General features: G+C 33.2%; 1 protein-coding gene across 11 annotated transcripts in view; it reads left to right on the forward strand.

The window, feature by feature from the left end:
- Positions 1-24,681, forward strand: part of LOC143230912 (thiamine-triphosphatase-like) — a 64,680-nt gene extending 39,999 nt beyond the window's left edge. For 6 of the 11 annotated variants that reach the window (XM_076465220.1, XM_076465217.1, XM_076465216.1 and 3 more), the window contains 2 exons: positions 15,055-16,009; positions 22,800-24,681. In XM_076465220.1, coding sequence (XP_076321335.1) covers positions 15,235-16,009; positions 22,800-22,906 — 882 coding nt within the window. In that variant the 5' untranslated portion in view covers positions 15,055-15,234 and the 3' untranslated portion in view covers positions 22,907-24,681. The other 5 variants (XM_076465221.1, XR_013016687.1, XR_013016684.1 and 2 more) reach the window with 5 other exon arrangements.
- The last annotated feature ends 715 nt before the right edge of the window (positions 24,682-25,396 follow it).

Genomic DNA, 25,396 nt, shown 5'->3' on the forward strand with positions numbered 1-25,396 from the left:
TAACATAATAAATTGGAGGCTCATCCAGGATAAATTATAATACCAAACACTTCTAAACAGAGAATTTAAGTAATTTACGTGAAATTCAATGTTTATTAAAAATTGAAAATATTGAACTTTTTAGCCTTTCTTAAATTATTGGTATGGTCGTCCGATCCCATGAAATATTTTGAAGTTTCGTTTAAGTTGCTAAATTACATAAATCTTTTTTGATTTCCCTACAGTAGCATGTCTGTGGACTGACCATATGCTAGAAACCGGGTTTCGTTAGTTGTGGTGAACAGAGCACAGATAGCCTATTGTGTAGTTTTGTGCTGAAACTACAAACAAAACTTTTCATTACTTTACATGTTGAGAAAATTCTGTCTCATAACGTAGTTTATCATTTAATAATAATAGTTTAGAACTTCGAGATAACAATTTTCAATCTGTAAATCATAAACTAGAGGATCAAAGATAGTTTATGTAGGTTAATGAAACAGTCTTGTAAATGTATGGAATTTGAATGATGTCGACTTTTTAATATATGACACTTGAGTAGTGTATATGTTTTACGAGTTTGGTTTATTTCTGTATGTGATACATAGTGTTTAAAACTGACTATCAATCACTCATTTCATGGCAATTTTATACGGACGTAATAAGAAGCTTAGTATTTTGCCCTGAAGATGCAGTTCTTGTAAATCGTATCTTCAGTGGTTTAATTCAGATACTATCTAGAAGAAGCGTGAGGTAAAATTATATCCGGATCTCGATGTGTACATTAAGTATGTAATCGAGAATCGGTAAAACATTGTATTTAGTGATTGAGAAGTTAGTAAAGTATTCGTTCAGTGTTAGATCTTACGTATATTCGGTTACTCTATCTATTAGCTCTGAAATTGTACAAGTTGGTTTGTATATTAATCTTGACTCCATTAGCAGGAATCTCCAAAGCCCGCGACTTCCGTTTTTCTGGCCCGCTAAAAGTTTATTAAAATAATAACATTTTTTTTAAATATTATAATAAATAATGAAACATGCTCACACTTTCAGCCCGTGAGGGCGTTATAAAGTAACGGTCAATCCCACTATTCGTTGGTAAGAGTAGCCCAAGAGTGGCGGTGGGTGGTGATGACTAGCTGCCTTCCCTCTAGTCTTACACTGCTAAATTAGGGACGGCTAGCACAGATAGCCTTCATGTAGCTTTGTGCGAAATTCAAAACAAACAAACTAAGTGGCGCACTCGTTAGTCAAGCGAGAAAACCAATTACCGATGGTGAGCTAATTAAATTATGTATAATTAAAGCGGTTAAAGAAATGTGCCTAGAAAAAGTAGACTTATTTAAAACTATTAGCCTTTCGGCGAATATAGTTGTTCGAAGAGTCGAGTACATTGGAAGCAATATTGTTTCTCAACTGAAGGACAAGGCCAAAGAGTTCGAGTGCTTTTCCCTCGCGCTTGACGAGTCAACAGATGTGACCTATGCTTCACAGTTGCTGTTGTTCATTCGCAGAGTCAATATTAATTTTGAAGTGACTGAAAAATTAACTACTGTGTACAATATGCATGGAACAACCGCAGGTGAGGACATTTTCAAAAAGGTCGAAAAATTACTTACTCTGTACAACCTGGAATGGAAACGGCTGAAGTGCGTTACAACAGATGGTGGCAAAAATACGTGTGGTGCAGGAAAAGGTTTAGTTTGGCACATTTGTTTAGTTGTTGAAAGTGCGAGTTGTTTCAAGCCTACGGTTCTTCACTGCATCGTTCATCAGCTGATACTCTGTGGAAAATATCTGGATCTGTCATGTGTCATGGAGCCTGTAGTTTCAATAGTGAACTTCAGTCACTCTCATGGACTCAACCATCGTCAATTCTGTGAATTTTTGGCGGAAATAAAAGTAACATATTTCGACTTACCCTACCACACTTCAGTTCGATGGGTTAGCTGTGGGAAGGTTATGACGCGATTTTTTGATCTGAGAACTGAGATTGAATTTTTTTAAATGGAAAGAACCGCCCTTGACAGTTGCTCACAAACAGCGAATGGCTTTGTAAATTAGCTTTTTCTGTAGACTTGACCATGTATCTGAATGAATCCAATCTTAGATTACAAAACAAAACCACCCCTATCTGCGATATGTAAACCGAGGTGAAAGCATTTTGGCAAAAATGAATTCTTCTTGACTCCCAATTGATGAGGAGTTGCTTCACACACTTTCCATGTTGTAAAAAGTTCAAGCAAGAAGTAGGATCCCCACTCCCTCGCGGCCTGGCATGGTCAGGTGGTTAAGGCACTCAATTCGTAATCTGAGTGAGACGGTTTCAAATCCCCGTCACACCAAACATGCTCGCCCTTTCATTCGTGGGGGCGTTATATTGAGACAGTCAATCTCACCTTTCGTTGGTAAAACAGTAGCCTAAGAGTTGGCAGTGGGTGGTGCTGACTAACTTCTAGTCTTTAACTGCAAAATTAGGAATGGCTAGTACAGATGGTCCTCGTGTAGCTTTGCGCGAAATTCAAACCAAACCCCATTCCCACGCAGGTTTGCTTAAGGTATCCTTTCTGACCTAAAGTTCAGTTCAAGAAGCGTTTTTCTGATCTTGATGTAAGTGCAACAGAAATAAGGATCTTCCAAAACCCGTTTGATTGTGTTATTAATGAACTGCCACCTGAAGTTCAAATGGAAGTGACTGATCTGCAATCTAACGACGTGTTGAAGAACAAATACATATAATGGAAACTGATATAGTTCTATAAATGCTTTCCAATCGATCAGTATGGGCATTTAAACACTTTGCTCGTGGATTGATTTCAGTTTTTTATACTACCTGTTTCTGTGAAGACATTTTGAAGGATGAAGTACGTGAAATCTAGTTACATATCTGAGCATTTGTAATCACTTTTGTTGATAGGGAGCACTAACTTTGAACCTCAATTAAGTGCAATTTTGTCAGAAAAGCACCAGTTTCATGTTTCTCACTGATGCTGAAAATAATGATTGTACATCTTAAATATTTTCTGTATGTGCTGTTATGAGAAGTAAATCAGTGATGTATTCTGATCGTGTATGCATCCCTAGTTAATTTTACCACGATCCATTCGTCCCGTGAAGACTAAAAAGATACATCTCCCGGCCTTTGTCCAAAATGGTTTGGAGACCCGTGCATGATTAGTAAGTAAATGTATATTGGAAGTCAAAACTTTATTGGTTAAATTAGGCCTGTAACTATGTGCAAGTATTTGTAACCTACGTTATAAAAAAAATACATATATATATATAAACCAGTTATCTTTACATGGACTGAATTTTGCATTATTTCCATAACCGATGTAAAAGAACCTGTCCAATGATATAAGTGATAGAACACATCGCAACACTAGTGTCAAAGTGAACTTTTGGTGAAATTACTTCCAAACGCAATAATTAAAGAGTTAAGAAATTTAAAACAATGATCAAGAAAAAAGCAAAAAATTGAAAGACAATGAAGAATAGGCAAGGAATTAGTAGAATTTCAAAATACTGAAAAAATAACTAGCGAAAGAAAGAAAATATTAGAGGCTTACGGAGGCATAACAACAAATTTGAGGAAGTGCGGAAGGACATCAACAAAGTACAGAAAGGTTGTAATGATAAAATTAGATAAGTACTTGAATAGAGAAATTTCGTCCAGTGGGTCAATGGAAAGTTAATAAACTTGTAGAGTTAAAAGTTGAAATGCGATTCCCCTTGGTAGATAGAGTGAAAATACCCATCGTGTAGCTCTGTGCTTAAATAAAACAAACAAACGAGATCATTAAATTAGAAAATAAAATCAGTTAAACCAGCCACACCTTCTGCATGTTTCCAAGACTTCCAACAAAAAATACCATCTATTACATATTAGGATTATAAAAATTTATATGATCTATACTTCTTACCATTACTGTTGTGCCATATGTTACTGAAGGACCTTCTTAAACTACTCCAGCTATTTCACCACCAAATATAATTAAATAATTTTCGTGGCCAGTTCGACATTGGTCAACAGAGAAACCAAGAAATTATGACATAGCAGTACAATGTTAGACATATCAAGCTCAGTTTTAAATAATATTAGGAGTAAATGAGTGGTATAGTAAAATATCGGGTATTCATGTTGTTAATATTACGCGGAACTGCAGATTAAAACCTGTGTGGAATAAAATCTCCCAGAGGATACGACAAAGGTGAAATTATTATATAAAATATTAAAAACATTTTTAAAGGGAAATGATGTAGGGGTGGCAGTACCAAAAACAATGTAAACATGAATATGGGGGTGATACATAATCACCTCTATATGGCTTTAAAATTAAAATTTAATGCTACATTATAAAATGCATGAGTACACAATGGTTACAATGATGGTGAGTTTGATCTACCTTGTAACAAAAGCCTGTAATACTTTGTAATAATGAAAACATGTTTTGGTTCAACTTTATTTTCTTCATATATGTGAGTCTTAAGCCATTAGATACACTACGTGATACGATAAACAAAATTTATACTAAGAGTCAGGAATATATAACTTCGAACTGGAACCATATTAAAATTCAATATGCATTTCACATTGTAACATTAAGTTTAGATATTAAAAGTCATAGAGAGGTTATCTGTATATACAGATAACTGTATAAGCTGCATAATCTCTATATTCTTGTTTGCATTCTCTTTGTCACTGTCATGTGTAAGGTTTTTATGTATATGTGGGCTGTTGTTGAGTTTTATAGGGCTGCGATCTTTTACAGCAGGTGTTTGTGATTTGTTGATGATAAATGGCACACAGTCCACTTGTTTTAAAATATGTTCAAGACAAGTTAAATGTATGCATAAAAATTTCTTTACGCTGTAGGATATCACATTTGAATCTAGATCTTTTAGCAATTAACTTTCCGTCAAAAGTCTTCACAGACTAGTTTTTATTTGCTCTAGAATTCAACTGACAAGATGTTTTTTCTTCTCTCATCTGTTATCACAATACAATCAGTGATAACTTCACTTACGTTTCCCTGGATTGTCACAGTTGTATACAAAGCTTGAAATAATTCTCTTTTACATCAAAATTTCACACAGACTGGTTCAATTACTTTGGAGCCCAGTTGACAAGAATAATTATTTTTTATCACTTGTTAAAATACAGTTAGTGATAGTTTTTAATTTTAGGTCCCTCATGGTCAGGTAGTTATGGTGTTCGACTTTTAATCTGAGCGTTACGGATTCGAATTCCTGTTATACCAAACATGCTCCCCTTTCAGGCGTGGAAGCGTTATAATGTGACAGTGGTAATTGACAATCGATGATAAACGTGTAGCCCAAGAGTTGGCATTGGGTGGGTGTTTGTCTAGTGTAGATAACCCTTACGCAGCTTTGTCGAAATTGAAAAAAAAACTTTCAGTTTTACAAAATGCTACTATATGCCATTTTATGGCTAAACACACAGTGTATATGTATATTTAACTGTTTATCTTAGTAACTTACCGGAACTACAGCTGGTATGCATATTTGTACTCTGACCAAGGACGAGAATTTTCTGCACACTGAGATATTGTGATATAATTACACTATTAAAAACACTATAAAATCTTGAAAATTATCGTAACATGACGCAATAATACTACAAGCGCCAATTTACAACAGTTGAGGCACACAATATATGGTTCGTACACAGGTAAGTAAACAAACCTCCAATAAATTATCACTTGTATAAATAACTAAATTTAATCATTTTCTTATACTTAAACCATCTCAATCATAATACCTTAACTTAAGCACACATCTATATCTAAAACTATCTTTTACATTTACAAGATGTGTTGTTACATCTTTTGCGATGTTTTCTTTTGACTGAAAGTTAGTGTGTTCTATGAATGTGTATAATAAAATCTAATATAATGTCTATTGATCGTCCTACCTCTTCATTTCATACACAAATTAGGGGTTGACATTGATTGTATATTGTACAAAGCATTGAGTATTCTAAATGTTAAAGTCATGTAATGTTTATCTATTATTGGCTAATAATTACTGATTCACTTTGTACCTAAAAATTTTAAAGAAGAAACAGGAAAAAAATAAAGCTAACATGCTGTAATGGAATTTTTGCTTATATGATCCTAAAAAACGTTTTTATTACAAGACGTGCAATCCCCAAATTTGCGAACTTTTTGTACTTTCGTGCCTGTAGCTTTGCAATAGGGGTCACGATTTCCTGTCATGGAGAACTTTATTTTTCTCCATTCTCAGGGTGCATCTATGACGTCATGAATACGTCGCATGCGGATCTAATGCACTGGCGCCACAGTTAATTAAAAATATTTCTACTTACAAAATAGTAGAACTGCTCTTCCGAAAAATAACTTTTAGTCTAAATGAGTAAATCTAGAAACATGAAAATAATTATTTGAAATACACCGTAACAAAGAATGTGAAGGTTTTAAACCCAAAACAAACGTTATTAGAAACACATGAACCTTTTTGCTTATACAAAAATTTTCTTTTTTAATTATATCTAGTTGTTACAACTAAGTGATGGTATCATGTGCTGCCCAGAAACAAATCGGTTAAATTTAAGTTTAAACTGCCGTTAGTGATAAAGTAATTATAGAATTATTTCAATTCCAATAATAAGAAGGAAAAAGATGAACAAATTGGTGGGTGGTATTTTTCAGGTTTGGTATCTTAACAATGGTTACTTGCCTTGTTTCTGGATTTTTTGGATGTAGAAACAAATGAAAGTAATTGGCAATCATCTTTTAAAGTAAAACTCTCTGTCATTATTGATTTTTAACATACATATTTTTATTATGTTTATTCAGTACCATGGCCATGCTGTAGAAAATATTAACATTGCAGATGAGATTGGAAGAAATCAACTGCTGTTAATATGTCAAAAACACAAAGCTCAACCACATCAAAGGAACCACAAAGAACTAACTAAACACTAAGAAAGCAGGAGCTAGTTGGATTTATGGTGCAGAGTTTAGCTGTTAATGATGTGTGTGCCTCGAATGAAAGAAGTTCATTATTTGAAGAAAACTATCCACGAGTCCATGGCTTTACTGATGGGAAAATCATGCTGTATGTTGCTGAACTCTTGTTCTATAGTAGTGATAGTTCTACCCAATTTGGCAATTATAGGTGAGGCATTGTCTGCAGACATGAAATAAAGAATGTGGATTGATGCAACCAGCAAGTGAACATAAATTTCTAGCGAAGTAAAATTTAGAAGTTACTATAGGAAACCTATGTATGTTATGATGGGTAGTAACTGTTATCAAGGAAGAATACATATTGGAGACTTACTTCATCCAAGAGGCATAGGTGCGAAATTAGACTAGCTTCAAATAGCCTCACTCTCTATGACCAGGAATCCCTGTACACTATATGACAATTATTACATTATAGGTTGAATTTCCAGTGATAACAAGAATGGTGGTCATTGTACAGTCATGAACTGAAACACTTCCCCTGATGTTAGTTATGAATAAATTTACACCTAGTTTCATAGACGTAGTAGAACTAAACACTTTGATATTTTCTGAAGGATTGAAAGAGGTTCTATGGATTTGAAGAATAAGGACGTCATACACGAGTTTACCTGAGAAAAACTTAAATAACCTTGTAATAAAATGAAACGTTGTTATGGGGTTAATGCCGAAAAGTCCACATTTTATCATGGTGACATACTATGAGTGAACAATTCCTGTGGCAGTAAAGGAGGAATCCCAAAGTTAAATACGTGTGTTGAGAAGGGTTGTCCAGAAGGACAGACAGTTTAAATAAAATTTCATCCACGAAAATCTGTCTTGGAAGTATGCTTGTGAAAGAACAGTCAGTAGTTATGAAAAGTTTCGATGTGTGACTCGGTACGAGTCATATGTTCTGTATGTAGTTTCATTGTTGTACTAGGTTTTTGTAATATTGTTAACGTCATTTTATTGGAAGCTTCCAGATTTTCCTCATTATGTGAATATTGTTGCCACTAGAGGAATTGATATTTTTGGATTTTTTTCTGTCGTGTCTTATAAATATGTGCAGATACAGATTGCAAGGAAAGTTAGTGAACGTAAACTGTGTGATTGTGAGTTAACCTCAAGAGGCGATTTCTAAAGTGACTTTGAAAGCTTGTGTTGTAGCATAGCAACATAGGTAGAGAAGAATAATTTGTCTTTTCAGTTGTATTCTAAAGTAATTGAACCCGCCTGTGTGGACTTTGACGAAAATGAGACAATTATTTATAGCTATGGATAGCATTGTGATAACCCACGGGGTAACGTAAGTGAATTTATCACTGATTGTATTGTGATAATATAGTAGATAAGACATAATCCGTCTTATCAGTTGACCTATAAAGTAATTGAAACAGCCTGTGTATGATGATAAAATTGTTTAGTTTTAAATACGACTCTGATATCCTGTAGTGCAAAAAATGTTTTACTTCCATTTGACTTGTTTTGAATATATTACTTGAAAACAAGTGGAATGTCTACTACCAGTTTATTGTTCGAATGTATTCCCAAGTAGTCACAAATGCCTAATGTAAAGAATCTAGCCCCATAAAACTGACAGTCTTACCTGCAGTAGAATCCAGAATTCCTATAGAGACTACTTCAGCAGTATCAATGATGGTAGAACCATCACTGGTTTTACTTGACCACGTAACGTGGAAGAACTCCCACAGTGACAGGACAGCCATTAAAGTAATAATAGATAAGAGAACATCCCATCTGCATACCAAATACCTCTGACGAGAAGACACAAAAACATTTCGTAGATGGACAGCATATTGTTGTGTTTTATCTTTTTATTGGGATTGGTCAAGTAATTTCACAGTTAAGGAAGGAGCAGTTGTTATGAATACTGTAATCTCTGAAGCACTGAGTTTAATTCAATTCATTATTTTCAGCAAGTAATCACAAATAAGTCGTCGAATGATAGAAGTAATAAGATATGTTACAACACAATATTTTACAATTTAAAAGAAAATACAGTTGTATATACGCAAAACTAAGGGATGATCTAGCAGTACTGTAATTACTGTGTAGGAGGTGCCTAAATAATACAGAGGTGTGTAATATTTCATTACCAAGTTACTGTTATTACTAATTGAGGGGCAGACAGACAATTTGAAAGTATTATTTTACTACTAGATTACTGCTATCACCATGTAAGAGGTGGTCGAAAAATTAGAAAATTTGTAATATTTCACCTGCCCCACTGATAGCACAGCAGTATGTCTGTGGATTCACATCGCTGGAAACCGAATTTCGATACTTGTGGTGGGCAGAGCACAGATAGCCCACTGTGTAGCTTTGTGCTTTATTCTAAACAAAAAGCAAAATATTTCACTACCAGATTACTATCGCCATGTAAGAGGTGGTCAAACAATAAGTGTCATATTTCACTACTAAATTACCGTGTAAGAGATGGTCGTACACTAAGTGTGTCATATTTCTCTACGAGATTACTAGATTACCTCTTACACGGTGATAAAACAATGAGAAAATATGTAATATTTCACTATTATGACAAGAAGGAGGATGACCAATCAGTTATTAATTGATTATATTAAGGTGTATTTGTGCTGAGGTATGTTTCTTCTACCCAGGTAATGCATGAAGGACGTATAAAAGCATTCAAAGACAAGAAAGTATTGGGCATTTCTTGTGATGTACACGACCACCAAGGTGATTTGCAGTATTGATCACGTGCCTTTAAAACTTTTTTTTTCTTACACAACAAACTTTATACGTATTATAAAATATTGGTTTTTCTATGCATGCGTTAGTCATGTGCCTTTGAATATGTAACATTTTCAACGTGTTAATGTTTTTTGTGTGTGATTATTACCATCTGGTGTAATTTTCTTACTCATTCATATGATACGTCCTTGAAATATTATCAGTATTTAATAGTCCTTTAGCTAGTAAGTCAAGATAACAGCTTCAAGGTCTTGGACCTTGTGTGGTTAACACAAACGCCTGATGTTTCTTTCAGTGCTGGATATTTCCAAAACAATTATATTTAATGATAGACATATCTTATAATTAGTGTCTTTATTTTCATTTCTTCATTATTTCTTAACTTAAACATACAACTTCAAGTTTTGGATATATAATTGCTGGTCTTCGGTTTTTATAACTATTATTTCAGTTTTAACAATAAGACAGTAGAACTTTGTTGGATAATTGGATATAATTAGCTTTTTTCAACGTAGTGTGCATCATGTTTATAGTAGCAGTTAGGAAGAGAATATTTGTTTTTAGATAACATTTTGTTTTGTAGTGCTACTGTGCGGAAGAGGTTGTTCATGGTGGAACATTGATTAGGTAGCAGCCAAGGGCGTAGATTTTTTACACTCAATGGGGGGGATGGTTTTTGCAACCACTTACGTGGACTTTTCAATTTGCAAATTGGTGATCTCTGATTACGTGAACCTGAAAGCTGTAAACATGCAGTCACAGAGTAATCTTGTTGCCTCGATACTTGCATGTATACTTAGGCTTACTGACTAATACTTACGAAATATCGCTTAGATCGAAAAGCTTAGAAGCACACCTATATTAAAGATGTACATTTCGGCTACTGAAAAAGCATACATCTAGGCCTAATTATGTAATTCGATTGGTAAGAACACGAGAATCACAAGAACAAACACACAATTTGTAGGCCTGTGATGCAATGAATCAATTCAACAGACCAAACTGTATGGGGGATGATTGTATGCACTGTACCCCCCTAAAATGAAGGGGGGTGTATACCCCCATCCCCCAGGATCTACGACTTTGGTAGCAGCAGTTATGAATACTTCATCTTTTGAAGTATGACGTATTTTCTGCTAATAATATGGCATCATGTTGCATAATGTGTTATGTGAAACATACCGTTTTCCCCCATTTGTTTAGACAAATTCACTTAACATTTTCACACATACACACGTGTGTGACTTGTTTTACACAATGCTTGCCTTTTCAGCCGTGGGAGCGATAATGTGACGGTCAATCCCACTATTCGTTAGTAAAAGAGTAGCCCAAGAGTTGGCGGTGTGTGGTCATGACTAGCTGCCTTCCCTCTAGTCTTACACTGCAAAATTATGGACGGCTAGTGTAGATAGACCTCGTGTAGCTTTGCGCAAAATTCAAAAGAAACCAAACAAAACTGTCTATTCTTGTACTGCTGAACTAGTAACGGCTGTCGCAGATAGCCGTTGTGTAACTTTGCACGAAATTCATAAACAAAGTAACTTGTGGTACAGCTGTGTGTTTACTTTCACTATAGAGCTTCTGTAACTAAGTGAGCTTGTGACGGTTTTAGCATTGAAGAAACTATGGCATTAGAAGAGTTTTTCATTATTTTGGAACTTGAAAATGTAATGAGAAATAATTGTTGTATGAGATAACTACAGTGGTTTTGTAATTAGATTATTACACTAAAGCCACAAATTCATATTTATTTGATATCTAAATTTTAGGAAAATATATTTTGAATATAAAAAAATTATGTAGCATTTCCGTTGTTCTTTTCTTTTGCAGAAATGAGAGTTAGAAGAAGTATATAATAAATATTTTGTTTGGTCTTTTATAGACAAAAGATGGCGTACAACTAACCTCTGATTATGTTGAAAGTAGAATACAAGCGGAACGAGCTCTGTGCTATATGATGTAGAAATGTTATCTCTTATACTTTTCTGAATTCGCACAAACATGTCAAAATTATACTGTGCATGCTCTTATTTTTTACATTATACATTATTTCATAAAATCAGCCCAATTACAAAACTAGTCATGAGAGGCATTTACTTGAAAGAATTTTATAAAAGAAAAAAAAATATTTTTTCATTTGACTGCAGTTTTACTACATCATAACAATAAGACAGAAGAACTTTGTTGGATAATTGGACATAATTAGCTTTTTTCAACATAGTGTTGCATCATGTTTTTAGGGAATCTCCCAGCGATGTCTGCTTGTGCGGCTTATCTTGGCTGGGATAAAAACATCCATTCATGTGTTTAGTGTTTGTATCAACTTGGTAAGGGGAGACGAGAATCATGGTATGTGACCACTTGCAACAAACCACTCAGGTCTTGAATTTCTATGGATGGGAAGTCCTGGGTTTGTTTCAATTTGATATTTTGACTGTTCATTATATCATCCAAGTGCCGTTATCGAATGTGATCATATTTGGTACTGGTGTCCAGGTACAGTATCCACGAAACCATGGAATTGTTTTACTGCTTTCAACGTGTGGAGCTTTTGAAAATGTGCGTTTGTTTGTGGTTAAGCAGAATGATTACAAAGAACAACATATTCTCTTCACACAACGCATATAAAAACCTGATATTTTTAACATTATAATATTACAGACTGACTATACCACTATGGGATTTGACAGCGTATCACATCTCTTTGTAGGACTCCACTGCGAGTGTGCTTAATGGGAACCGGATTTTTTTCCTTACGTGCTTTAATTCACCAGAAAAACAACAACTCCCAAATGAATATGTACAGGAAACTATGTGGGCACGAAGTTAACATCTTATATATTCGTACTGTGGTCTATAATTTTACATATTTTATCAGATATTCCCCTTTATAAGATGAATGTTTTGTTTTACCAAGAAGGGCTTAGAGAGACCTGTTGATTCTTCATAGCTAGTAAACCAATTAACGTTGGAGACCTGTCGATTGAAAGATCATGACCACGAAACTGAACTCCTCTTGAAGTCGAAAGTCATTAGAGACACCTATTTGGGTGATTCCATATAATATTTCAAATTCTTCAAAGCGGATCTCCTATATTCCTTTAGCTGGAGATTATTACTTGTCTGTCTCCCCCATAAAGAAGTATGATCCCTAAGGGAAAATTCACTGAAAAAATGGAATATCTGAAAGAATCAGAATGCTTATTTTAGCACATACATCTACACACCAACTTGCTATGTCTAGACAGACTAGTGTTGTGTACTAAACCCTGTCCTATATATTCACTGTCAATGGTTCAGATACTCTAAAACGTCTTGATGTGGTTCTTTAACCTGTATTTATTCTGGTGATCATGAGAACTTTGAATGCCAGTTAAAAAGAATCACATTGTGTTACCTGAAGGTTCAGTATTTTGCTGTATATTGTGAGTTGAGTCATGTGGACTTTTTCTACGTTTTCGTTTTTATCCGTAACGTTCTAGTGGAAAGGTTATTCCATGTCTGTATGCCATCAACACTGTCATAGTCCTTCATACAAGAACTTTTATATAAGTCAGGACTGTGTCTTGTATTTCAGTTTATAGCACTGAGATCAGTTTAGAACTGAACAACTTCCTCCAATAGCTATAAACAACCTTTTAGGACAATAACTTTCAGATTTCATTTAATAAGATATACGCTGAGCAACATCTCTAAATTGCTCTCAATAAACTGTGTGGATGGACTGCTGCAAGTACTTTTAACTTTTCATACTCTGAAATTGTTTGCATACAATTTTTCAATCAGCGGGAATCGAACTTGGATCCTGAGTTCCATTTGAGTGTGCAGCCATCTACTTTGCACGGTAATCAGAGATAGAAAGGTTACAGAAAGGTCTCACATAGACGACAGTTTTACTACACATAATTTTATTTTGTAATCCTCCAATGTCTGAGAACTGTAATACTTAAGTCACAAGTGTCCGAGTGTTGCTTCAGTGTTGTCGCTTCGACAATCTGGAGACAGCACAATCTTAGACATGTTTTAATTCAAGTTGTTCTGAGGGTCCAACTTTATCATATACCACTACTTTTGTCTGTCGTTTCATAGTCAATCTGATGAGTCCTGGTATTGGGCGAAAAGCCGCGTTGGCACTGGATACAGCAGATGTAGTGTAATTGAGATATATAATATTCTCCATCCTGTAACTCGAGTTTTTAGAATTTTAACTCTTAAGTTACTTGACCTTATTCAAAGACAGTACTTTTATATGTATTATGTTTTACCATCATATTTTACAATTGATTTATTTTGAATAATCGGGGAAATAAGTTCGTCCAAATCACCTATGAATATTTTGCGACGCTAAACTACTTACAGATAAGTAATTTCGAGATCTCTTGTTGTATTGTTTATATATTTAAATACCAAGAGTGTCTAAGAAGAGGGATAATTTCAAAGCAAATGAAAACATTTGCCATCGTATATCGTATTGTTTTATTATTACGAACATTGGTGTGTGATATTACATTTGTATATACTAGAACCCTTTGTTACAACACTTGTACCTTCTATAAAGTGTTAAATTCTGAACACGATTTTCAAACATAATACCGTGTGATTCTAGTTAAAAAATACACATAAAACTTGCAAAGGTCTTTTATGACATGAGACTTTGTTTAGGATAGAACAATTATGGTTCTTATTTTAACCTATCTAATCATGATTCTCAGACATGTTTTCAAACATGGTACCGAACTTTCGATTGTGTTAGCGTTAGCAGTTTAAATAAATCCATGTACCATAAATTGATATTACATATTTCAGTTATACTTGTCATAACAAATTGGTATTAGGCCTATTATATTTTTAAACACTAAATTATTTATCTAGTCCTTTAGGGATTTTCTACAATTAGAAGAGTATATAATAACGCTATTTCAACCTAACGTGGTTATCCGTCACCATTTTTATGATGTTATCCACTCCGTTTACAATAAATTTAAAAAAGGGTTTGATTTATCTCTTAGGGAAGATATTTAAACTTCAGTTTTTTTATTGTTCTTTAACAAAACTGGGTCTCAAATTTCTTAGCCTTAATTGTTTTGATGAAATGTAGGTTTAATTTGTTTATAGTTGTTGAGTCGATAGGTAAATTTTGATAAACTAAATATTTTGCCAACTTCATTTCACTATAGATGAAAATTAACTTCATATTATTTTCTATTTTTCATATAAACAATTTATGTTTTCACATATTTGGAGATACAGGAGGTCTATGCCTAGCTTCCGTTTTTCAGAGGAAGTATTGTTTTCTTATTTATGTGTGTTATATTGCTCCTGTCAATCAAAATTTCTTTTCTTGCAGCTGTCTGCTGAAACTCCAGTATACCTAAATAGACGAAGGGAATAGAGTAGAAGAAACAGACTTCCTAATCATTGACCATTAAAATCACACCCATAAGAGAGAAACTTTCCTTAGTACATAAGAATTGACGATTCACGGTAGTGTTGTTGATCAGAGCCTGGAAACTGCTTCACAACCATTATGGAAACCCAAGAAAAAAGAGTGGAGGAGTTGATACATCATGAGGGAGTGAAACTTGAAGCAGAATGTATTCCCTTACAAACAGATGTCGGCAGTACATCTCATGGCTTAGAATCTGGTGAAATGCAGGCCTGTTATAATGGGCAAGAAGAATTAGTGGAAGATGTGTCAAGTGCTCATCGAGATATTAATGCTAATGAACTTACGGAAGAAGAAAAGCCTTTAGATCATCAAATGGACAGTAGCTGTTCTTCTGAAAAACAAATAACGTTGGAGGTAGAAAGAAAATTCATAGTTCCTGCTGATTGTGAAACATTGATTGAGAGCCTTGGTGGAACATTAATTGAAGAAAAACATTTTCAAGATGACTATTACGACACCGAAGACTACAGCTTGACCATTAAAGATTATTGGCTACGTCAAAGAGACGGAATATGGCAACTAAAATATCCACCAGAAGAGAGAGATGAAAGTTCTTCCACATCTCAGTATTGTGAAACAGATTCTGAAGAACAGATTTATGACCTTTTAACCAAAGTTCTACAGCCTTACCTTGGCCGGTGCAATATGAGTGTGTCGAACATTGTGTCTTCCATTTGCCACAACTTCGCGTCTTTCAAAACGAAAAGAAAATCGTATAAAATAGACGATGTTAAGATTGATATTGATATGATGGACTTTGGATTTAACGTTGGTGAAATTGAGATAGTTATACATCGTCGCTCTGATCTGTCACAAGCCTTATCTCGTATTGACGACCTAGCCTCTAAATTAGGTAATATCTATCAGTACTTGCATTGGATGCGTTTGTTATTAGTATCCAATTTTACAATGTCATTGCTTCCGATGAATTGCATTTATATCCACCAAATCATCCTAATACCACATTATATTATTTTTAATGAGCACTGTCATGTATCTATAACATAAATTTGTTGGAAACATCAGTATGATTGTTAGAAAGAAACTTGTGTTAGATCGTTTGCACCTTTTTAGAGACAGGACGTCAGATTATTTATATTGGTAGGAATGAAGAAGAGTCCACAAGGGTGTCCCATTTAAATATTTGACTTATAATAACACGTTGGTCCGATCGTTAGAGATATCCCCGGCATGGTCAGGAGGTTGAGGCACTCAACTCGTAATCCGAGAGTCGCGGGTTCGAATCCCCGTCACACCAAACATGCTCATCCTTTCAACGGTAGGGGCACTATAATGTGATGGTCAATCCCACTATTCGTTGGTAAAAGAGTAACCCAAGAGTCGGCGGTTGGTGGTGATGACTAGCTGCTTTCCCTCTAGTCTTACACTGCAAAATTAGGAACGGCTAGCACAGATAGCGCTCGAGTAGCTTTGCGCAAAATTAAAAAACAAACAAATCGTTAGATATGTATCTTTCTATTGGCGAAAATGATCTCTTAAAACCAGAAAAACACTGTGGTCAATTTTAATAAGTCCAGAAATATTTATTGATTTTATTGGTGGAAGCCAAGAATCACAACATTTTTTAACAAATAACCAAAAGTTTAATGTAATTTTATTATTGTGAAAAATTATATTTATTATTTTATTCGTATGTGCTGCTGCAACGGATGGTCGTAGTCCAGTGAGTTACCTGTCCGGACTGTGGATTTTACTGCTCATGATTCGCGTTCCCCTTTCGCGAAAATACGCTCTGTGCTTCGGGATTATGGGTGGAGCTATATGCGAGTGATTGTCAACCAAGATTTGGCGGTGGGCACTTCTGACTAGGTGCGTCCTTTCTAATCTATCAGCTCAAAATTGGGGATGACTGACTTGTAGTTTTGCGCGAAAATTAAAACTAAAGTTTTCTAGACACATCACGTAAGTATAGGCCAAGATCTATGTTTATCAGTACTTTCATTAGCTGTTTGATGTGAAGAAAAAGAAGTGAAATTTTTAATTTTTTTGAATAAGCTGTTTGGTACTTTTAAAAGTATCCAAGTGCAAGATGACGTGACTGTTATCTCTTATTATTCAACATAGATTTTTATATTTCTGTTTAGTGGCATTAATGCTGTAGTGGTCTTCAATTTCCGTGTATATAACATTGGTTTAAACTGGGATAATTGAACTATTTCATGTGTATATACATATTTACATTAGTCTGAATTTGCATTTTGAAAGCGGCTACACATAAGTTATAGTTATTGTATGGGACATTGCTGTTCTTCATTTTAGTTTGTTCGCTCTTTATTGGTGCTGGTGTTTTGTTTGCCTGCTGATCACTGTAGACAAACGACAAGAAAGTTATATTTGTTTGTAAAAAAGTGCAGTAGAAATGACTTTGGAAATAACCAGTAGTTGTTGTTATTTTGACACGAGAACTTGTAGCTCTTGCTAAACATGCTTGGATAATTAACATAACACAATAATTTTAGAATATGAAATTGAAAATATTTAGCTATTCGATGTACATGCTACGACCTTTAACTTTTCAATGGAATTTATAAGAATTTCGGTTTATTTAAGTGATTTGGCTTAATTTTGGTAATTATGTATGTGTGTGTGTGTGTGTGTGTGTGTGTGTATAATTGCTTTATCACGTGTACTACAAATGTAAGGTTTTTCTATGAGATTTCAAGTAATAAATGTTTCTGGTTTTATTTTGATTTTTTCTACACTTTCAATGTGAAACCTCCATTTTTGACGACAACTGCCTTTAAATATCTTGTTCAAAAGTGTAAGTTGACTCGTAGGTTCGAATCTCCGTCCCACCAAATATGCTTGTCCTTTCAGTTGTGGGAGCGTTATTAAATTACGGTCAATCCCACTATTTGTTGATAAGAGAGAACCTTTAAGAGTTGACAGTTGGTGATGATGACCAGCTCTTTTCATTCTCGCGTTTCACTGCTAAATAAGGGACGTCTGGCACAGATACGCGTCGTGTAGCTTTGCGTGTAGAACAAGGGTTAAACTTATTATTCATTGGTGAAAAGTAACCCTAGAGTTTGGCGGTGGATGCTGTTGATTTACTACCTTCTTTCTAATCTTATCACTTCAAAATTAGGGATGACTAGTGTAGATAACCTCGAATATTAAGCGTTTCTTTTTCACCGTGTAAGTTTCTTTATTACCCCAAAATCAGTGGTTAACCTACATATTCATTGCCCTGCCAAATGTATTTGAACACCCCGTAATGATAATTTCTGTTGTTCTGCAGGGCATGTTTGCAGCAAGGTTCCGACGGATATCTGTATGATGTGTCTTCATTATTTGTTCCAGTTGTTGATGAATACTCTTTATCTCTGTCCTTGTATTTCCAGTTAACCCCACTATCTGGTTTTAGGAATGTTGTGTAAGATTAAAATCTGGGTTATGAACAGGCCTTTCTAAGATGTTGATATTGTTATTTTAAAATCAAGTATGCTTTATGATAGAAAGAGTTATTCTGATGGAATAACACAATACTATTCTAAATAAACAATTCGCCATAGCTCCTGAGACATGTTCATTTAAGATCTTTTTGATACCTAAAGAAATTTTAGGGTGTAAGCAATTTTTCATGCCCAGGGCTAGAATATAATATGTCATAACACTCCACCATGGATTGCAAAATCTCGTTACGATCAGATAGCTAGCCTACCAGGTTACATACCCAAATTTGGTCATCATTTCAAAGTTCGTTTAAGTATCTTACGTCATTCCATGAAGACTGCAATCATGGTTTCAGTTCTGACGCACAGTACACCAAGGAAAATGGCGCATAGCTCTCTTGATGGTGGTGAATATTCGCAACCCGTCTATGCATGTTTTGAGGCAGATATCTTTGGTTGTTTTGTATCTCAGAACGACTGGTATGGGTATTAACACTTTTATTAATAAAGCTGAGAACAACGTTTCGATCTTCCTTAGTCATCAAGGATTACTTTAGTTGTTTTGCCATAAATACAAATACCATCCAAACATGATTTCGTAATGACGAGAAACCGACTTGAAGTGAAAATGTGTTTTAAGGACGACTGGTATGGGTATTAAAACTTTTATTAATGTGAAGTACATAACAACGTTTCGACTTTCTTAGATCATCTTCAGGTTAACAAAGAGAGTTTGCAACTTACCGTTGCCGGACGCATGTCTTCGAGACGAGAGTGTAAACGGGTACGGGATTGTAGGGAGCGTTGCAGTATATCTTAGGTTATTAATTAGTGTAGGTTTGCAACTGCAAACTCTCTTTGTTAACCTGAAGATGACCTAAGAAGGTCGAAACGTTGTTGTCTACCTTATTTTAATATCCATACCAGCTATCTTGAGATACTAAAAATGATTTATGTATTTTAGTAACCATCTTTGTTCACGTAATACAGTGGTAATTGTGCAATTGGAATTTTAATATTTGTGAATAGGTAAGTTATGCACATCCATATTTTATATTTCGAATTAAATATTTTCAAATGTTTGTAGAAGAACCTTGTTTGATTTTCACTTCTGTAGCACTATCTATGGATAGTTTTTATCAATATTTATTAAAACAAACAATCTTTGTAATGGTGTATGTTTTGTTTTTATTTGTCGAAATTTTGTTGTGGCGAAACTTTTTTATTTAGTTTTAAATCATTTAATTTTGAGATTCGGTATGATATTAATCGTTTGTAATAGCGTATAAGTTTGAGTATAGGTTAAAGTCATTGTGTCTGTATTTACCTTGCGGTTTTAGACACTTTGTTTTGATTAAACGTGTGTATCGGGTTTTCTGCCATACACTCAAAAGCAGTACATATTTTTTCAGTTAGAAAAGGCAATTTCTAAATCCTAAAAAGGCTATGTTTCACACTACGTTATACATAGATTGTTTATATTTGTTGCTGGAATACAGGGAACGATTTACGATAAATGATTTTTTTATGTTTTTGACAGGGCTTTAGTTGGTTCTGATGATTTTTTTATGTTTTTGATAGGGCTTTAGTTGGTTTTGATGATTTTTTATGTTTTTGACAGGGCTTTAGTTGGTTCTGATGATTTTTTTATGTTTCTGATAGGGCTTTAGTTGGTTTTGATGATTTTTTTATGTTTTTGATAGGGCTTTAATTGGTTCTGATGATTTTTTTTGTTTTTGATAGAGCTTTAGTTGGTTTTGATGATTTTTTTTATGTTTTTGACAGGGCTTTAGTTGGTTCTGATGATTTTTTTTGTTTTTTGATAGGGTTTTAGTTGGTTCTGATGACCTTGTTTAAATTTTGTTTGCTTTTTTTTTTTTTTTTACAAATTCTGAAACAGAAAATTGTTACCATATCAGTTTGTTTCAATAGGTTTCCAATCCTATGCATCTTTGGACGTGAATACATTTATTTCCAGCGCTCAGGGCTCTGATGACTTGGTCAGCGGTTGAAATAATAGTGCCTTGTAAAAGAAAACCAAAGGTGATGGAACAGGCAAAATATATGTACTAAATGTGATATTAGTATATTAGCAAATATTTAAAAAGTTTTTGATATGTTGTTGTGTTAACTTCGTATACTGAAACAAAAACTTTCAACAGAGTAATCAATTATTTTGTGAAGAAATTGCCTGATGAAATCTATTTTGTTTATGAGCAATTTATTTCACCTGTCTGACTATTTGTTGTATTTTTCATTTAATATTATTTGTTGCAAACTCTTCTACACATTTTGCAATATTTGTTGTGTTTAAAATCTGTATTTATTTTTCTTGGTTTAATATATATAAACAATGTTAATTATTATTATTAAATTATAAATCATGAAATACTGCAATTAACAACAGAGTTTCATATTCCAGAAATTGCACTAACTGACTTGCAGTACAGTGGTTATAATTATTAGAACCAAAACAAACTGTTTTATTCAGGTACATCTAAGTGAGAGATGATATCTAGATATCATTGTTCATAACTTAAAAAAAGTATATTTAGAATTTCTTCCTCTCGTGAGTTTTTAACTTGTTTCAGTTATCATAAAAAAATTAATTTTAAGTCATTTTACCTGGTTTAATATGCACACTCACAAACATTATATACATATACACACACATGCATGTGTGTGTGATATAACACCAAATCCATACTTTAAGATAGTGATGTTTCCCGAACTGTATCTTGAACATGAAATTTATTCAGTTCTATCTCAAATTCGACATTTCTTTCCATAGTTTATGTGATTAAACATGTTAGAGAATACGATCTTTTCAAAACTGTTATTGTTACTTCTTAATATTCAAGTAGTTTTATTTTGTAATTTAACAAAGCAGTAAAGTTCTTTTCTCATTCCAGTTATTTGATGTTAAAGCACAAACCTACATAGTGAGCTATCTGTGCTCTGCCCACCACAGGTATAAAAACCCACTTCCTAGCATTGTAAGAGTGCAGACATGCAGCTATGTCACTGAGGGGCAAGCAGTATGAAATATTAGTGCATTGTGTTACTGTAATTAATATTGGGTTTACATTTTACAATTTATCAAACTGAACTTTATTAGATTCTCCTTACTTTAACTCTCTGTTTCACACAATTTGAAAATATGGTGGAAAATGTTGTCTTTGGATTTATTACTTTAATACATATATATTGCATTAAAAGTTATAAATATGTGCATTGTCTAAAAGTAACATTGTTCTATTGAGGAACTGACAAAAGTAATTCGATGGCTTATTCAGGCTGTCACCTGGAAGTGAGACTATTTAACTGAAGAAGTGAAGCATTTTTTTGTGTTTTAAGAAACACAGGTAGCTGTGATGACATGCTAATTATACAGTACATTTATTTGTATTATGGTGTTGAGTTTTAATTTTAATCTAAGTAAGTAGCTTGCTCTGATAGGAAGTTAATTGTAGTTACATATTAGGTGTAGAGAAAGTGGTTTTCATTGGTCACTCACAGTTGTCTAGAAGAATGATATAAAGTTGTTTACTTTTCACTGGTTTTGTACATTTTATAGTGATTCAATAATAGAACTTTCTTATAATGCTCTGGACCTTCTGTTGAGTTTCTTGTTAATAAAAATTCACTACCATTAATCAAGAATGCCTACAAGTAAACTCATGTTTCATGTATTGATAAACTACATAGAACTTAAAGGTGCTAGTGACTGGTTTATCAACTTTGTAAGTAAAGACATGCTCTGTCTTGTTTTTGTAATTAGTTTTAGTTATATTATGATGTGTAAAATAACTGAACATAATTCATAAATTATTTTTTTACATTTAATTTATTTTACCTCATTGTTCTAGTGTGAATTTAGGACTGACTTTGGGACTATAACTGAAAATATCATTAATAATAAGAGTATCCAAGCTGTGATTCAGTTTATTCTAATTTTTACAAGTTTTACTATTTTTCATTTATCTCATTTTTAGGTAATTTTTATAAAAGATTAGTCATATTAATTAAGAAATTACTTTTTTAGCTCAGATCTATATAATTAACTTACTTTGGATCAGAAGTTCTAAACATTGGCATTATGCAATAAAAATGCATTTGTTTCTTTGAATTAGTGAAGTAAATTTGATAATAATTATATTAATTTCTGTATGATATACAGAAATAGTACATGAGGCTTCACTATCATTGTGTTTTATGTTCATGCAGGTGTCAAGGAAGATGTTTCAGAAGGAAAAATGGAGAACTTTCTACGAACAAAATCCTTTTCTCATTATAACCAACTAGTCTCTTTGGGAGTTTTGTCAAAAAAATAATTTTCTATATTTTTTTCAGTTTCAATAAACCAGTCATTTATACTTTGATTTCTTTATTGGTTAGTGGTGGTTTTTCAATGTTGAAATTGGTTTAAAAATATTGATGGAAGTAGAGGAGATTTTAGGGTATTGTTTCATGTTTTTGAATTGGCCTTTCTGTTTGCATTGAATCTCCAGATAGTTTCCAAATGTGATATCAGTTTAAATGCTTATTATGGTGCTTAATAATTTTGAACATTTAAGTTTCATGTAAGAAATACAAAGTGTGATTTGCAGTGATACTACCACAGGTATCTGTCTGCCTGTTTCTATATATGTGTATTTTCCTGTTGTACTTTATTTATCTTCTTACTAATACTTAAGTTGTATGTCTAAAACAACAGTTTTCTTTATACTTAAAAGTTACAAAACTGTAGTTTTACCCGATGATTTGTACACTATAACTTAAAGAAATCTGATGAATTATTGCATTACTTACAACTAAAACAAAAGGATAAAATAACCCACCACTGCAGTTTCAAGTTTCTTTTCTTTTGTTTGTAAGAAAGGAACATATATATACTTTTTTTTTTATCAAAAGTGTGCAAGCATCTACTATCTACATTGAGAAAGCTATAATGTTGAGTAAGAGTACATATTTTAAATATTCTATTTCATGTATTTGGATATAAGTCTTTTCAAGAGAGTCGAACTTTACTTGACAGTTTTTTATTGTAGAGAATCATGTTTATACAGTAAATCAAACACCTAATATGATTATTTTTCAGTTATTGAATATTAATTTTCTGTGTTCTATAATTAAATGCATTTAGATACAGAGAAAAACAAGAATTTTGAGTAAATATCGGTTGTATATTTCATAATTTTTTATAATATGATTATTATATTAAATGTTTAGATGGAATTTTAATTACTAATTCTCTAAGATTTGCATTGATTTATAATTAATTGATTTTTGATATTTCTCATTTTTATAAATTAACATTTTTGTTTTTTATAGTGTTCTTGTTTGATGGAATTTATTGTTTATTATTTTCTATATTAAATGGTTTTAATACTCAGGTATTATACAGGTGTTGACATGAATTTCATAAGGGCATTATTTACTCATAACATGTAGAAGGCAAATATCTTGAGTTTTATTTTGTCCTTAAGTGACATAATAGTTCAAACTGATATATTCTAATGAGAAACAAGATGTGATATGTTACACATAGAAGCAGCTATAAATCAGTATCTGATTGATTTATTTCATATACAATTTAAACAGTTGTCATTAATATTTAGAAATTACCAATTTCTCTGATTTTTTGGCTTATTTTGCTAATAATATAAGTAGTTTGTTAGCCATTTTTAAAGTAAAGCCTCAAACCTTTTATGCAATTATATGGAAGTTAAATGTTTTTTTACCTATAATTGTACCTAAACTTACATCTTACCATTTAATTGATTTGAATTTGTTGATAATTTGTAAGTAAACTACAATAATTGTGACTTCATATAGCTTGCTGGTATCCATGATGCACTCTAAGGTTTCACATTTTGGAGGATCAACTCAACCATATATGTATGTGAAGCTGTTGGTGCCAGTGATACGTATTTTTTAATTGTGATTTAATCATCAACAGACTTTCAATTTATTTTATTCAAAATAAATCAAAGTGCAGTTCAAGTAACATTTTTTACTGAGTTTCTTTTACTATTCAAAGATATAATAGCAATATTAAGGATGTATTTTGAAAAGTAATGGAGCAATAAAATGTATTTCATGTGAACAAGTTTCCCATCCAGTAATTTAGTGGATGAACACAAGTTTCCTTGATTAACTCAGTCAATCAGATTTACAAGTAATTTATTATAAATTATGTTTTAAATGTATTAGGAAGTTGAATAAATATAAATTGAAATACTTGATTCGTTATATTGCACTCCGACGAAATAATCTGCTTGTATCTTTGTCTCTATAAGTCTGTGGTCTTAAAACACTGTCAGGCTCAATACCTACATTAGGCAGAGCATAGATAGCCCGGTATGAAGCTATACAATTAACAACAAACAATTATTTTCCAAAACTTCTAATTACATAATGTGAAAATTAATTAGTAACATTGAGATCCAGTTAAGCCTTTGTTTAACATAAAGGTGTATGACATCACTAGGTTGAAATATTATCAAACCCTTTAAAAAAGTGGCTTGGCAGTAAGTCTGAAAACTTATAATGCTAGAAATCAGGTTTTGGTTTCCTAGTGAGTACAACACAGCCCACTGTGAGACTGTGCACTTAGCAACAGAGTTCTTCAAAGTGTCATCTGGTAGTTTGGTGGAAATTGGATAACTCTCATGTGGTTTAACCTTGGTTAAATCGTTTTTTGTTTTTTTTTGTGGATCAGTGATAAACCTCTGGACTTAAACTACAGGCTCAATTTTCTGAGTTGAACAATGCATAGATAATTTGCTGTGTAGCTTTGCTCAAATAATATAAAGACTGAC

Source organism: Tachypleus tridentatus, chromosome 10, assembly GCF_004210375.1.
Source record: "Tachypleus tridentatus isolate NWPU-2018 chromosome 10, ASM421037v1, whole genome shotgun sequence".
NCBI lineage: Eukaryota > Metazoa > Arthropoda > Merostomata > Xiphosura > Limulidae > Tachypleus > Tachypleus tridentatus.